This window comes from Rhinatrema bivittatum, chromosome 3 (genome assembly GCF_901001135.1).
Source record: "Rhinatrema bivittatum chromosome 3, aRhiBiv1.1, whole genome shotgun sequence".
Classification (NCBI taxonomy): domain Eukaryota; kingdom Metazoa; phylum Chordata; class Amphibia; order Gymnophiona; family Rhinatrematidae; genus Rhinatrema; species Rhinatrema bivittatum.
The window spans coordinates 168834644-168849404 of record NC_042617.1 but is presented as its reverse complement, the minus strand read 5'-3'; the positions used below and the strand labels follow the sequence as shown (position 1 = coordinate 168849404).

Here is a 14761-nt window from a genome sequence, read left to right as displayed (position 1 = left end):
TCTCTGTTATACTGGGTCATATATAACTGGTAAGAGGTTATGCAAGATATGAGCATAGAGCCATGGAAGACACACCTGCCAAAAGCATCCAGGGATTTTTGTTCCTTCCCTGGAGGTATGGAGGAATGAGGTTTTGAACGCCGTGCCTTCTGTGCTGACTCAATAACCACAGAATGATGATCCAACTGAGACTTCTGGAACCCAGGAGCTGACTGTACCAGATAGGTAGCATCTGTCTTGCAGTTGACAGGTGGAGCTGAACATGGGTGTTCCCAGTTTCTTTTCAGGAGATCAAGCAGGATTTAATGAATTGGTATGGACATGATTTCCCCTTAGGAGCATCAAGAAATTGGAGTACTTCCAGCATCTTGTGCCTAGAGTCCTCTTCTGTCTGAGGTTGAAAAGGAATAGTTTCAGACATTTCCTTGATAAAAAGACAGATCTTCTGGTGGACAGCGTCTTTCATCTGGGGGAGAGGGCTCTGATGGGAGATCATCTGTATCCTGGGACGAATCATCGGTCCAAGGATCATAGGGCTGATCTCCAGCACCTAGTGGGTCTCCAGCAGGGAGAAAGGATGCTAATCCTGAAGGACCAGGCCTAGGCATTGATGGCGGCACCGAAGGGACCGGTGAAATCCATGGACGAGTCGGTGGTAAAATCCCAGACGGTGGGGATGGGAATCTGTGTTTCTTCATCATCCAATAATGGAATCGGTGTAGAAGGCACTGGACCCATTGGTGCTCTCGGTTCCATTGGAGACAGGGCACCGATCAAAGCATCCAGTCTACCCAGTAGCGGTGCGAGCGCTACGGGAATCAGATCGGTGGAGCGCTACAGGAATGGAGGATGGAAGCCCTGAAGTGCTTTACCGATGGCCTCGCTGAAACCTGGGGCATGGAACCCCGGTACCGGAGTAGGAGGCAGCACTGGCATAGCCGGAGGGTCAACCGGTGAAGGTGGAATACCGGATCCCAAACCCCACTGAAGTTGGGGAACGCCTCGGTGACCCGGTCACAGAAGAGGATGGGGCGTTTTCTGGACGGGGCTTCTTTGTCAGTGGCTCTATCAACGTCGATGCAGAGGACTTGCCTGGATCAACGGGCTGAGCCTTCCGATGCCGTGTCGACGCTTTTCACGATGTTCTCCTCGGTCCTTTTCCTGAGGAAGCAAAAAGGATATTGACAGTTTTGGAATAGTCGATGCCGGTCGAACAGCAGTGGTGTCCTAGTGCTGGCGAGAGGTCGATGGCACCAGCTTGGACAACGAAGCTGTTGATGGAGACGGGGTTTTTAACTGAAAGAGCAAATCGATTTTTCTCTAATCGAGCTTTACGGCCCTTTGGTGTCATTTGGGCACATTTGGTGCAAGAGGACATCTTGGTCGGACTCCAAGCACATAACACAGACCCCATGCAGGTCAGTGATGGACATTGTCAGAGTACAGTCAGGGCACAGACGAAAACCAGACGCCATGGCTCCGACAAAAATTTAGCTGCGGTGCGGTCGATGGCTGGTAGGCCCCGAAGGGATAACTCGACGGGAATCGACCGCAACAAGGGTAAAAGCTTACCTTTCAACCGCGGAGTATAAGGTATTGATAGGGGGGACCCCTATGGGGGTAGAGGTTTTTGAAAAATTTTGAAAGAAGTTCCGTGAGGAAAATTCCTGTCAGGAATCTCAGAGAGCTCCTTAACCCGCGTGGCTACTGTTGCGCGGAAAAAAGAAGACTGAAGGGGGACCCCTGCTGGATGCAGGGTCAGTGCATTGCTGGGCATGCCCAGTAGGTGCCAGTCAAAGTTCTAGAAACTTTGACAAAAGTGTTCCGTGATTGGGCTCCATCCTGATGTCACCCATATGTGAGGACTACCATCCTGCTTATCCTGTGAGAATGCCCATGCCCCACCCCTTTTCCTTCCCCTTATTCCTCATGCAGATGCAAATATGTATGCGCATATTTTGCAGCTTTTTTAAATCTGTGTTGCTCGCATGCAGCCCACATACGTAGGTATGTGGCCATTTTTGTGTGAGCAACGCTTTTAAAATTGACCTATAAGGATTGAGATTGAAGCAATCCAGAAAGAAAGAGTAGCAAAAGTGCTAAAATTCTACCCTAATAAAGCTTACAAAGTGTGACTTAAAGAACTTGGAAAAGAGGAGAGCATGAGTTATGAATGACATTCAAACATCTTATGTTTTAATAAAACAAAAATAGCAAATTACATACAGAATTATTTGCATTTTTTTTGTTTTAAACACACAAGGTGTCTAAAGGTCTTTCATAACATCTGGAAACATGCTATAAGACTAGATGGACAAACTCCAAAGTAGGGGTATACAGCTCTTTCTCCAGGTTGGCAAATACAAAAGGTTTTCAAGGTATTCATTAAATATTATACCTGCAAAGGTTTGGCTCAATAACAAAGTTAATTTCCCTAACATCACAAAACCAGCTTCTGGGTGAATGTGAAGTGATAATTCTTTGAATCAGATGAAACTAGTCAGTCACATATTTTGAAAGGTCAATGACTGAACTGTCTTTACACAATACAACAAACAAAACTAGAAAACTCTGGAGGCCAACATTCAGTAAGCTACTGAGTGGACAATTTATCTGGTTGAAATAGCAACACAGGAAGCGTTGGCCAAGATCGCAGTAGCAGTGCACCACGATCTTGGCTGAAGACTGCCATATGACAAAGTACCGGGAGGGTGAAAGGGAGATACAGGAGGATTGATTTTAGCAAATTTGCAGAACGGGCAGGGAGAAAATGGGGAGGTCGGCCTTAGAACCCTAGTACTTAACTCCTTTCAGATGGCTTTGGGGGGGAGCCTGATCTGGCAGAGCAGATGGAGAATAAGAACATAACGACGTAAGAAATTGCCATGCTGGGTCAGACCAAGGGTCCATCAAGCCCAGCATCCTGTTTCCAACAGAGGCCAAATCAGGCCACAAGAACCTGGCAATTACCCAAACACTAAGAAGATCCCATGCCACTGATGCAATTAATAGCAGTGGCTATTCCCTAAGTAAATTCGATTAATAGCCGTTAATGGACTTCTCCTCCAAGAACTTATCCAAACCTTTTTTGAACCCAGCTACACTAACTGCACTAACCACATCCTCTGGCAACAAATTCCAGAGCTTTATTGTGCATTGAGTGAAAAAGAATTTTCTCCGAAGTCTTAAATGTGTTACTTGCTAACTTCATGGAATGCCCCCTAGTCCTTCTATTATTCGAAAGTGTAAATAACAGATTCACATCTACCCGTTCAAGACCACTCATGATCTTAAAGACCTCTATCATATCCCCCCTCAGCTGTCTCTTCTCCAAGCTGAACAGCCCTAACCTCTTCTGCCTTTCCTCATAAGGAAGCTGTTCCATCCCCTTTATCATTTTGGTTGCCCTTCTCTGTACCTTCTCCATCGCAACTATATCTTTTTTGAGATGCGGCGACCAGAATTGTACACAGTATTCAAGGTGCGGTCTCACCATGGAGCGATATAGAGGCATTATGACATTTTCCATTTTATTAACCATTCCCTTCCTAATAATTCCTAACATTCTGTTTCTTTTTTGACTGCTGCAGCACACCGAGCCAACGATTTTAAAGTATTATCCACTATGATGCCTAGATCTTTTTCCTGGGTGGTAGCTCCTAATATGGAACCTAACATCGTGTAACTACAGCAATGGTTATTTTTCCCTATATGCAACACCATGCACTTGTCCACATTAAATTTCATCTGCCATTTGGATGCCCAATCTTCCAGTCTTGCAAGGTCCTCCTGCAATGTATCACAATCCGCTTGTGATTTAACTACTCTGAATAATTTTGTATCATCCACAAATTTGATAACCTCACTCATCGTATTCCTTTCCAGATCATATATATATATTGAAAAGCACTGGTCCAAGTACAGATCCCTGAGGCACTCCACTGTTTATCCTTTTCCACTAAGAAAATTGACCATTTAATCCTACTCTCTGTTTCCTGTCTTTTAACCAGTTTGTAATCCACAAAAGGACATCACCTCCTAGCCCATGACTTTTTAGTTTTCTTTGAAGCCTCTCATGAGGGACTTTGTCAAACGCCTTCTGAAAATCCAAATACACTACATCTGCCATATGACAAAGTACCGGGAGGGTGGCAGCAGCAGGCCCCTGTAGGGTGTTTAAAAAAAAACAAAACACCAAAAAACCACCTCTGCTAAATTAGCCAGATTATGGGCATTCCAGAGCAAGGTAAAGTTTTTTTATCTGGATAAAATTTAGCCAGATGAGTTCTCCAACCAAATAAATGCCCCAATATTCAAACGTTTTGCACTCAAGTTATCTGACTAAATGCCCCATAGTTAGGGACTTTCATTTTCAGTTTTGTTTTTTTTTTGTTGTTTTTTTTAAATGTTCCTGGGCTTTTATCAGTTTTTATAATGACAAGAACAAAAACAGGAGAAAATTAGTGTAAAAATGTGACTCATTTTTCTGGGTAAATATCAGAGTTCATGATATTGGACAGAAGCCAGGACAATAAAAGAATATTAAGCAGATTCTCCCACTCACCCACTCAGCAGCATCCCTATCTCTTCCCTTATCCCCAGCCTAGCATGTCCCTTTCTTTCCCCACACCCCTAACCTCTTTCTCTCCCTCTTGCAACAGCATTCATCCTTACTAGTGGTGATTCCAGATATTTCTTCTTCCTTCGGCAGCATGCTTGCTGAGACTCCCACGCTCTACAGCGCTGTACTTTTTCGTGGGGCCATGGATCTGCTGGGAAGTGCTTCTGGTGGATGTGGCCCACTTCAAATACTACATTAGTGGTACCAAGCAGCAGGCACTTTGGCTGCTTGGTGCAAGGAGGAGACTGGATTTGAAATAGCACAACAGTGGCACTGGAGGAGGGTGGGACTTGAAACACTGCAGGTGTTTTGGCCCACACTGGCTTCCATCAGTTGCTGAAGGCCTTGAGACGCTGCTCTTTACTCAGCCTAAAATGAGGGCGAAAATCAGTTCCAACCAATTGTCACTTTTGGAAAAACCCAGGGATCTAGGGATGAAATTTGGTTTAAACTGAAAATGAGGGATCCTATCCATAGCACATTGATGTTCTTAAGATTTTGGCAACTGCCATATTACAATTGCAAAACATATCTTTAGCTATTCAACTAAAACATCAAAATCACACCCACACTTAATACCAGCTACTTTAAGTGTGCAAGTAATATAATTCTAAAATCCATCACAATCATTTTTCATGTGATCAGATGGTTATACAAATATAAACTATAACAGCAAGTAACACCCATCTAAGTCTGCCCATTTTCCCTTCTGTTGCAATGCCATAGATCCCAGCTGATCTCTAGTTTTCCTATCAGTTCTTTGCATTAAGAATGCTCTGCGTTTATCCTGTTTTCTTGAATTCTGTTCCTGTTCTCATTCCAATCCCTCCACTAGAAGGTTAGTTCCCCGAATCTACCAGCCTTCCTGTAGTGAAACATTTTTTCCATTTACTCCTGTCCACCCCCTTTGAGGCATTCATTCTAAAACATACTTTCCATTTTAAAAAAAAAAACCCTCTTCTCTTCATGCAATGTTTATACTTTTTAATTTCTTTATATATTTTCTTTATATATTTTCCTCCTTCTCTAGGATCTCTCTCTATCTATATCTATATATCCTCCTTCTTTAGGATCTCTCTCTATCTATATATCTATGTATATATCTATCTATATATCTCCACCACGATCGGCAGCGACCCATCGGGGTCAGTGGAGGCCCGCCTCGACCAGCCGCCCCCCCGTGCAGGACTCGGACGCCCTTGAAGCCCACCCCGAGGCCCGACCACCGCCGACAGCAAACGCGCCGGTAGGCCTTTAAAAAGCTCCTACCCAGGCGTCGCACGCCAAAGGAGCGCGTCTAAAGGGGCTTGCCCCTTAGTGCGCCCCTTTGTGCCGCCCCACCCGCGCCCTTTGCTCCCCCCACTTCCTAGCCACCGAACCCCTCCCAACCCCCCAGCACTGCCCCCCCTTGCACACTCTTTCAACATCCCCTTTAGACATCCCCCTGAACTCCCACCCCTTGAACTTTTCCCTATCCTCCCCGTCAACTTCGCCACCCTCTCAGCCCTTCCCCCCCCCCCCCGACTGTCTCGCACTACACACCCAAGCCAACAACTCCAGCCACCTCTCCACCGCCACATCATGCACACCCACATCTACCTACCACCACCTCTCTGCAATTGCCCCCCCGTCCACGAGACATCTCAACCCCACCCCTCCACAGACGCCTCACCCCCATCCCAACCTCCCACCTCATCCCAATCGCCACCCTCTCAATAATATCAACGCACAATCTATCAACAAAAAAATCCCTATCCTTCATGACCTACTGACAGACAATCACCCAGACATCCTATGCATCACCGAAACATGGCTCAAGAAATCAGACACATAACTAATCAACCAACTGCCACACACAACATACAACATATGCTCAATACCCAGACCAAGAAAAAAAGGAAGCGGCCTTCTCCTCTTAGCACGCAAAAAGCTCAACCTCACATGCATCCCTATTACTACCTCCTCCCCCCTAGAAATGGGCCTGTTTAAATCCAAAAACCTCCAAATCCTTCTACTATATGCCCCCCCTAATAGCCTAATTCAAAACATCTCCACCCTAATTGAAACCATCTCCTCACAAATCAACGCTGACCTACCTGCCATAATATTGGGAGACTTCAACCTCCACATGGACATATCCCCCCTACCTCCACAATGCAAACTACTCCTCGACACCATGAATGCTATGGATTTCAAGCAAATCATTCACTCCCCAACGCAAAAATCTGGACACACCCTCGACTTGATCTTCATCAACAGCAAAATCTCAACCACCAAGAGTCCACCCACCATCACCAGCATTCCTTGGTCCGACCACAAACTCATCCAAACCTCTCTTCTCTTCAATACTCACCAGCCGTCACCATGCAACTCCAAAAAATACATCCGCTTGCCTAAACCGTGCCCCAGCGATGTCATCGCCGAACTCCTCCCCGGTGCCCTTACCACTCTGGACCTCAAAGATCCAAACTCCGCCATCAACTCCTGGATCGACATCAACGCAGAAATCTCTAAAACCAAATGCCCCATCATATCCAAATCCATCCCCAACAACAACTCCCACAAAACTCCATGGTATACTCCTGAACTGAAAAACACCAAAAGACTCCTCCGCCAAGCCAAAAAAACCTGGAGAAGAAATCCCTCTCCTCCCCACCTCGACAGATACAAAGCCCTCCTCTATTTTTACAGAACTGACACCGACAAAGCCAAGCGTGAATTCTATGGAAGAAAAATTCACCAGCACAACCCCAGAGCACTATTTGAATTCATCACCAAACTGACGGAACCCAGCCACCTCACCCCCTCTTCAGAAAGCAATGCAAAGTCCTGTGAGGAACTCGCCCGTTTCTTCTGAGAAAATCACCAATCTCATTTCTCCCATTCCTCACACAAAAGAAGAATCAACATCACCATCCTGCAAAGCATCAACTACCTGGACCAACTTTGAGCCCATTGCCTCAACCGAAGTAAACAAGTTAATCCAGAAAATCAATCCAGCCTCACACCCCATCGACACAATCCCAGTCAAGACTCTCAAACTCATCCCCGATACCATCGCCAAACCCATCGCAGACATAATCAATACTTCGCTTGAACAAGGCATCTTCCCGGAAGCACTGAAATGCGCCATAATTAAACCCATCCTCAAAAAGCCACATCTCAACCCGTCTGATCCCTCCAACTACAGACCAATCTCTAATCTCTCCTTCATATCCAAGATCATCGAGAAACATGTGAACCTACAACTATCCGAGCACCTAGAAAATCAAAACATCCTGTACCACAACCAACACGAATTCAGAAAATCCCTAAGCACAGAGACCCTCCTCCTATCGCTCACAGACACAGCACTGAGAGGCATCGATGCCGGTCACTCTTACCTCCTCATCCTTCTGGACATCTCTGCCGCCTTTGACACCGTAAACCATGACTTACTCATAACGCGACTGGTGGAGATCGGCCTAAGAGAAAACACCCTCAACTGGTTTCAATCATACCTATCCAACCGATCCTACAAAGTCCACCTCAACAACTCTGAATCAAACCAATACCCACTCCCCCACGGAGATCCACAAGGATCGTCCCTTTCATCAACCCTGTTTAATATATACATGCTCCCACTCTAAGCTCCTCTCCAGCCTGCACCTCTCCTTCTACATAAGAACATAAGAAAATGCCATACTGGGTCAGACCAAGGGTCCATCAAGCCCAGCATCCTGTTTCCAACAGTGGCCAATCCAGGCCATAAGAACCTGGCAAGTACCCAAAAACTAAGTCTATTCCATGTAACCATTGCTAATGGCAGTGGCTATTCTCTAAGGGGCGGATTTTAAAACGAGCGCGAATAGCCTACCCTTGTTTGCGCTCCAGGCGCAAACAAAAGTACGCTGGATTTCAGTAGATACGCGCGGAGCCGCGCGCATCCGCTAAAATCCTGGATCGGTGCGCGCAAGGCTATCGATTTCGTATAGCCGGCGCGCGCCAAGCCGCGCAGCCTACCCCCGTTCCCTCCAAGGCCGCTCCGAAATCGGAGCGGCCTCGGAGGGAACTTTCCTTTGCCCTCCTCTCACCTTCCCCTCCCTTCCCCTACCTAACCCACCCGCCCGGCCCTGTCTAAACCCCCCCCTTACCTTTGTCGGGGGATTTACGCCTCCCAGAGGGAGGCGCAAATCCCCGCGCGTCAGCGGGCCTCCTGCGCGCCGGGACGCGACCTGGGGGCGGGTCCGGAGGGCGCGGCCACGCCCCCGGGCCGCCCCGGGCCGTAGCCACGCCCCCGGGCCCGCCCCCGGAACGCTCCCAACACACCGCGAAAACGCCGCGCGGTTCGGGCCCGCCCCCGACACGCCCCCCCCCCCCGACACGCCCCCTCCGAAAACCCCGACGATGTCCAGATTCTCCTCCCCAAAGAAAGTCTAACCAACACCATCATTCTGTGGCACACACTCGCCACCCAAATAAAGAATCTCCTCTCGCAGATATCTCTCACCCTCAACGACAAAAAAACTGAAATACTATACATAGCAAACAAATCCTCCACCAAAACCAACAAAGACCTCTCCCCTACTTAACACCTCCATCGCCAATGAGGTCAGAGATCTCGGCATCACCCTCGACTCAGATCTTATTATGAAAAGACACGTCAGCATGACAATCAAAGAGGGCTTCTACAAGCTACAAGTCCTCAAAAAGCTCAAACCACTTCTTTTCCACTATGATTACCGCTCCATGCTACAATCCCTCATACTATCCAAGTTGGACTACTGTAACTCCCTCCTTCTTGGTCTTCCTGCCTCCACCTTAAAACCACTCCAGCTGCTTCAGAACGCAGCAGCCAGATCTCTCACAAACAGCAACCGTTCCTCACACATCACCCCCATACTAAAAGAACTCCACTGGCTCCCCATATCACACCGATCACAATACAAAATCCTCACACTGAACCGACGATTATAAAGTATTATCCACTATGATGCCTAGATCTTTTTCCTGGGTGGTAGCTCCTAATATGGAACCTAACATCGTGTAACTACAGCAAGGGTTATTTTTCCCCTATATGCAACACCTTGCACACATTAAATTTCATCTGCCATTTGGATGCCCAATCTTCCAGTCTTACAAGGTCCTCCTGTAATGTATCACAATCCGCTTGCGATTTAACTACTCTGAATAATTTTGTATCGTCCGCAAATTTGATAACCTCACTCATCGTATTCCTTTCCAGATCTTTTATTTATATATATTGAAAAGCACCGGTCCAAGTACAGATCCCTGAGGCACTCCACTGTTTACCCTTTTCCACTGCTTAGTACTCAGATCCAAGACAGTATCTGGGCTCTGCTCTTAGCACCTCACAGCAACAAGACACAGTAGTGCTAGCTGTTAAACCTGATGTACAGAGGTGGCCAACTCCATTCCTCGAGAGCCACAAATAGGTTATCCACAATGAATATACATGAGCTAGATCTGCAAACAATGGAGGCAGTGCTTGCAAATCTATCTCATGCATATTCATTATGGCCTGTTTATGGCTCTCAAGGATCAGAGTTAGCCACCCCTGCTGTAGGAGCTCCCTTCTGAGAACATGTGAACTTATGCATGCCTCTGCTTCCTAGCTACAGCACGAGTCCTGGAGTATTTAATTAATTAATGGGTAGTATGCAAGGTATACGAAACTGGGCCCCTCTCCTGTAGTACATACATTGCATGCAGTAGCTCCTTATCTTCCCTCTCCTGAACCACCTCCTTGAATCCTTTCAGCCTCTGTTTTATCCCCAGGCTCAGTGAGATGGGGAGAGTTATGTATGCAACACTGGATGTCACTTACAAGATCGATGCAAGAAAGTGCGTTCAGCTGAATACGCAGCTTCACCTACTTTGGAATGCGCACTTTTATGCGCAAGACTTACTGCCAAAGCAGCAAGGAGTTTTGCATGCAAAAAATATGCCTTCCAAAATAGGAGTGATGCTTAGCACCCTAGTATGGAAATTCCATGCAAACTGACGGTATTAAGCATTACTCCTCAATGCAAAAGCAGTGCACTGGCCTAACCTGGATTTTCTTAGCGCTGAAAACTCCTCCTGGGTCACAGATGGAGTTAAGTTTCTAGCCTTGCTGTGCATGCACATAAAACAAGTCCTTCCTGCTCCACTTCCACATAACCGTATAAGTACAGACTTACCTGTTTATCTGGCAACAGCTTAGCCGCAGCTTTGTCAAATAAGTCTATACTTATCCAGCTAAGTGGTGGTTAGTCACAGCCAGATAAATATGATTTAACAAGCTTTTTTTTTTTATTCTCAGCATGGCCTCTTTCTTCCCCAGTTTCCCTCCCACCCAGAATTAAAATGTGCATTCAGCACAGGCCGAATACACATTTTAATTCTGTCTACACACTCTCTCAGTGCATTAGCATATCAGCTTGTTACATCAGAAGTTAAAAAAAAAATAATAAGTTTGTGTATTAAAACAATGCGTTGAAATCCAGCACACAGTTCCTTAAACAGATTATTGCATCAACCTGGTTACAGTGTTGGGACAGCAGCAGCAATGGAGGAGCTCTGGCAATCACATGCGACAACCAAAGTAACTAAACAAGGCAGCTGCCCCCACCACATCAGCTTCTCCGTTATCCTGCACTTATATATAGGACAGGAGTTCTCAACCAAGTCCTCAGGACACCCAGCTGTCAGGTTTTCAGGATATCTGCAATGAATATGCATGAGATAAACTGGCATGCTCTGCTTTCCACTGTATGCTAATCTCTCATATGCATAGTCATTGCAGATATTCTGCAAACCTGACTAGCTGTGTCCTGTGGATTGGGTTGAGATCCGGGAGCTGGTCCATCATCATGACAAGTTCATGTGTCTCTACCCCCTCTCTCTCTTCCTTTTAAAGTTTGGAAGAGAGACTGGTGGGGTTTCAGTGTTCCCTAACTCTTCTTCTGACCACTCTTAAGTCCTTTCTATGAGGTCGAGCGCACCATTTAGCCCCTCTTTGGCCCACCATTTTTGACGCATTACCCCTTATACAGTAAGGGGTAATAGCACATGGAAACGCGCAGCCAACCCCCCAGAAACTAATAGCACTCATCACATGCAAATGCATGTTGATGAGCCTATTAGTTACTCACCCGAAATACAGAAAGTAAAATGTGTGGTCAAATCGCACATTTTACTCTCAGAAATTAATGCCTGCCTAAAGCAAGCGTTAATTTCAGATGGCACCGGGCAAGTGTATAGAAAAGCAGAAAAAACTGCTTTTCTGTACACCCTCCGACTTAATATCATAGCGTAATTAAGTCAGAGGCCCCAAAAATTAAAAAAATAAAAAACAAAAAATCTGCCCGCTCAATTTTGCCGGCATCCATTTTCCGACCCGGTTGTCAGACCCACTGACAGCCACGGGTTCCGCCAATAAGGAGGCGCTAGGGACGCGCTAGTGTCCCCAAGCGCCTCCTTATTAGCATGGGCCCTAATTTAAATACTGAATTGCGCACCCAGGAGAGGTGCCTGGGCTTACATCGGGAGAACGGGCGCTTGCCTCAGAGCACCGGCTCTCCCGCGGAACTTATTGAATCGACCTGTATGTTAGCATTGCCTGCTCCATGTAAACCGAGGTGATGTTACCTACGTGCCCCGGTATATAAAAATCTGTAAAATAAAATAAAAAATAACAGAGATGACAGATTTAGAGACAAAAATCATCCCTCATTCTCCAAGTTCTCTCTATCAGCTTTACAAGTGGCGATATGCTTGATCTTTTGCCATGAAGTTCAGTAAAATCATAACCCTTCCATTCTAGAAGCCACTGGATTGTTCCTGGAATTGTACTATCCATTTTGCTTTGAAGTCTGCTGGGTGCTGCAACGCTAAAAAATAGATTTGTTCTCAAACAGGCCGATGCAGTACCGTGCGCTGGACACAGCGCACAGCTCAACACATGTCCATAACACCCTCTCCCCAATACAAACAGGATTAGCGCATGCAAAACGCACAGGTAATAGCACTCATCACATGTAAATGCTTACCGAGGAGGCGTGCACCAATGCGCACATTTTTATTCACCAACATTACCAATTGCCCCAAGCAGACATTAATTTTGGAGGAGCTCAAAAATTGTGCAGAAAAGCAGAAAATACTGCTTTTCTGTACTTCTGCCGACTTATAGTGACAATAAGTCAGAAGAACTCAAAATTCAAATTGCCCCCCACCCCAAAAAAAGGGTGCCAGCAGTCAGGCTGGAAAAATTGACAATTAACAAGCATCTATTTTCCTAACCCACCGACAGCCACCTCTCCTGGGCGCCACTACAGTGTGCTAGGAGCACACAATTTTCCCTAGCACCTCCTTTTAACCGCTGCAGCCCATTTGCATTTGCGGAGAGACCCCTTTTAACGAGCGGCCAATATAGCATTGGCCTGAAAGTGAAGCAAGATTACACTGAGAAGGCAGATTAAATGACAGCAACATGCAGATCGGCCATGAAGCAGGGGATCAAAACTGTGTTGCTCACCCCATGGACTTGTTTCCTATTACTGATGATGCGATTTACTTCAACCTTGATGTACTAAAAGGTTTTCCCCATTTTGTGCCTATGAGAAAAGTGTTTATAAATACCCTCTGCCTTGTCCCATGTCCAAGTTATACTATCTGAAAGAGGATAAAGAAATCTGGCACATCACCACCACCTTGGGATAATTTTCACATTGGTCCAATGAAAGCGATCAGAACCCTGCAGAGAATCCGGTTTTTCTACGGTTTCCCCACACTTCCTTGTACCTTCGGACCATTTTACCTTATATACCACCATGCTAAGGTAAGGCTGCTCCTCATATTGTACGAGACGTCCTCTATATGTCGAGAATGAACGAACCATTACACTCAACACGGAAACTGTGTTATCTTTCAGTCACAATATTGGCAACCCCGTGACAGCCCTTTTTGTTCCTCACGGCTATGGAGGCCTTTGTGCTGTCCGTAACCGGTAGCGCCGGCTAGGGTGAGGAAGGCTCCGTCTTACCTTTCTCGTCCTCGTCGATGCGCAGGGCCAGGGAAATATAGTGGAAGGCCTGCTTGTGGTGAGCGCGGACCTTCTCATCCTCCCTACCGGGATCGTCGGCGCCCTGACCCGGGGAGGCGATGCTGGTGGTGGTGGCGGTGGCAGGCGCCGCAGCCGTCCTCTTGGTCGCCATGAGCTGGGCCAGTCGCTCCCAGAAACAGACGCAAAGAACGCCCAAGTGGAAGGCAAGGAAGCGCAGCAGCGCGAAGACGGCCACAAGCGGGTACGAAAAGTAATACACGTTCCGCTTATGCAGGGTCAGCGCTTGCTCCCTGCCGCCGCCCTCCGCAGCAGGTGGGGCGCTGCTCGCGCTGTTTTTGCTGCTGCTGTTGCTGCTGCTGCTGCCGCCGCCACTGGCGCTGAGGCAGGTGCCGGCCGTGCCTTTCTTCTTCTTCCCTCTTCCGCCCGGAGAATTCATTCACATTCGCTCCTACCGCCATAACCCGCACTTCCTCCAGCTGACAGGCAGCGAGGGCCCAGCCTACCCCACCCACAAGCCACGCTCCACACAAACAGTAGAGCACGCGCAAGGCCTCTATCCCCACCCCTCCCGACCGGGCTCCACTTTCCTCCTAACAAGAAAAAAAAAAAAAAAAACGATAACAAACTCCGACGCACGCGCGGACTCGAGTTGGCTTGGGGTGGGGGTGGCGGGAAGAACAAGTGAATGCGGCGCAGGCGCGGTAGGCGGCGCATCAATTCAGGCCACGGAAAGTGTGTGAGGTGATTGTTGACGCGTGGCGGGGAGGCTGGCAGTGTGCTGTGCGCGCGTGGGTTGACGGGTGGGACGGATAGTGGTTGGCTGAGTGGGCGAGAAAACTCAGTCGGGCTAGTGAACGCTGAAGGTGTGCCATGTGCGAAAGCATAGCTGGAAGAGAGAAGCGGGGGACGAGCCTCAGTGCTAGAATACAGGAACTTTTCCCGTGGCTTAATTTCCTAAGGGGAAATTTTGTCCATTATTGTTGGGGGGAGAGGGGTATGTTACAGTAGATGTTAGTTGTTCTCCTGCTGTAGGAAAAAGCAGAGTTGCTTACCTGTAATAGGTGTTCTCCAAGAGGATGTCAGTCCTCACTTAT

At 47.2% G+C, this 14761-nt stretch overlaps 1 protein-coding gene across 3 annotated transcripts in view; it reads right to left on the bottom strand.

The window, feature by feature from the left end:
- The window catches only part of SPAST (spastin), a 367367-nt gene extending 353100 nt beyond the window's left edge, over positions 1-14267 (bottom strand). The window contains exon 1 of one of the 3 annotated variants that reach the window (XM_029593917.1): positions 13647-14267. In XM_029593917.1, the coding sequence (XP_029449777.1) occupies positions 13647-14103 (457 nt within the window). In that variant the 5' untranslated portion in view covers positions 14104-14267. The remainder of the gene's footprint in view (positions 1-13646) is intronic. The other 2 variants (XM_029593916.1, XM_029593915.1) reach the window with 2 other exon arrangements.
- Between the last annotated feature and the right edge of the window lie 494 nt (positions 14268-14761).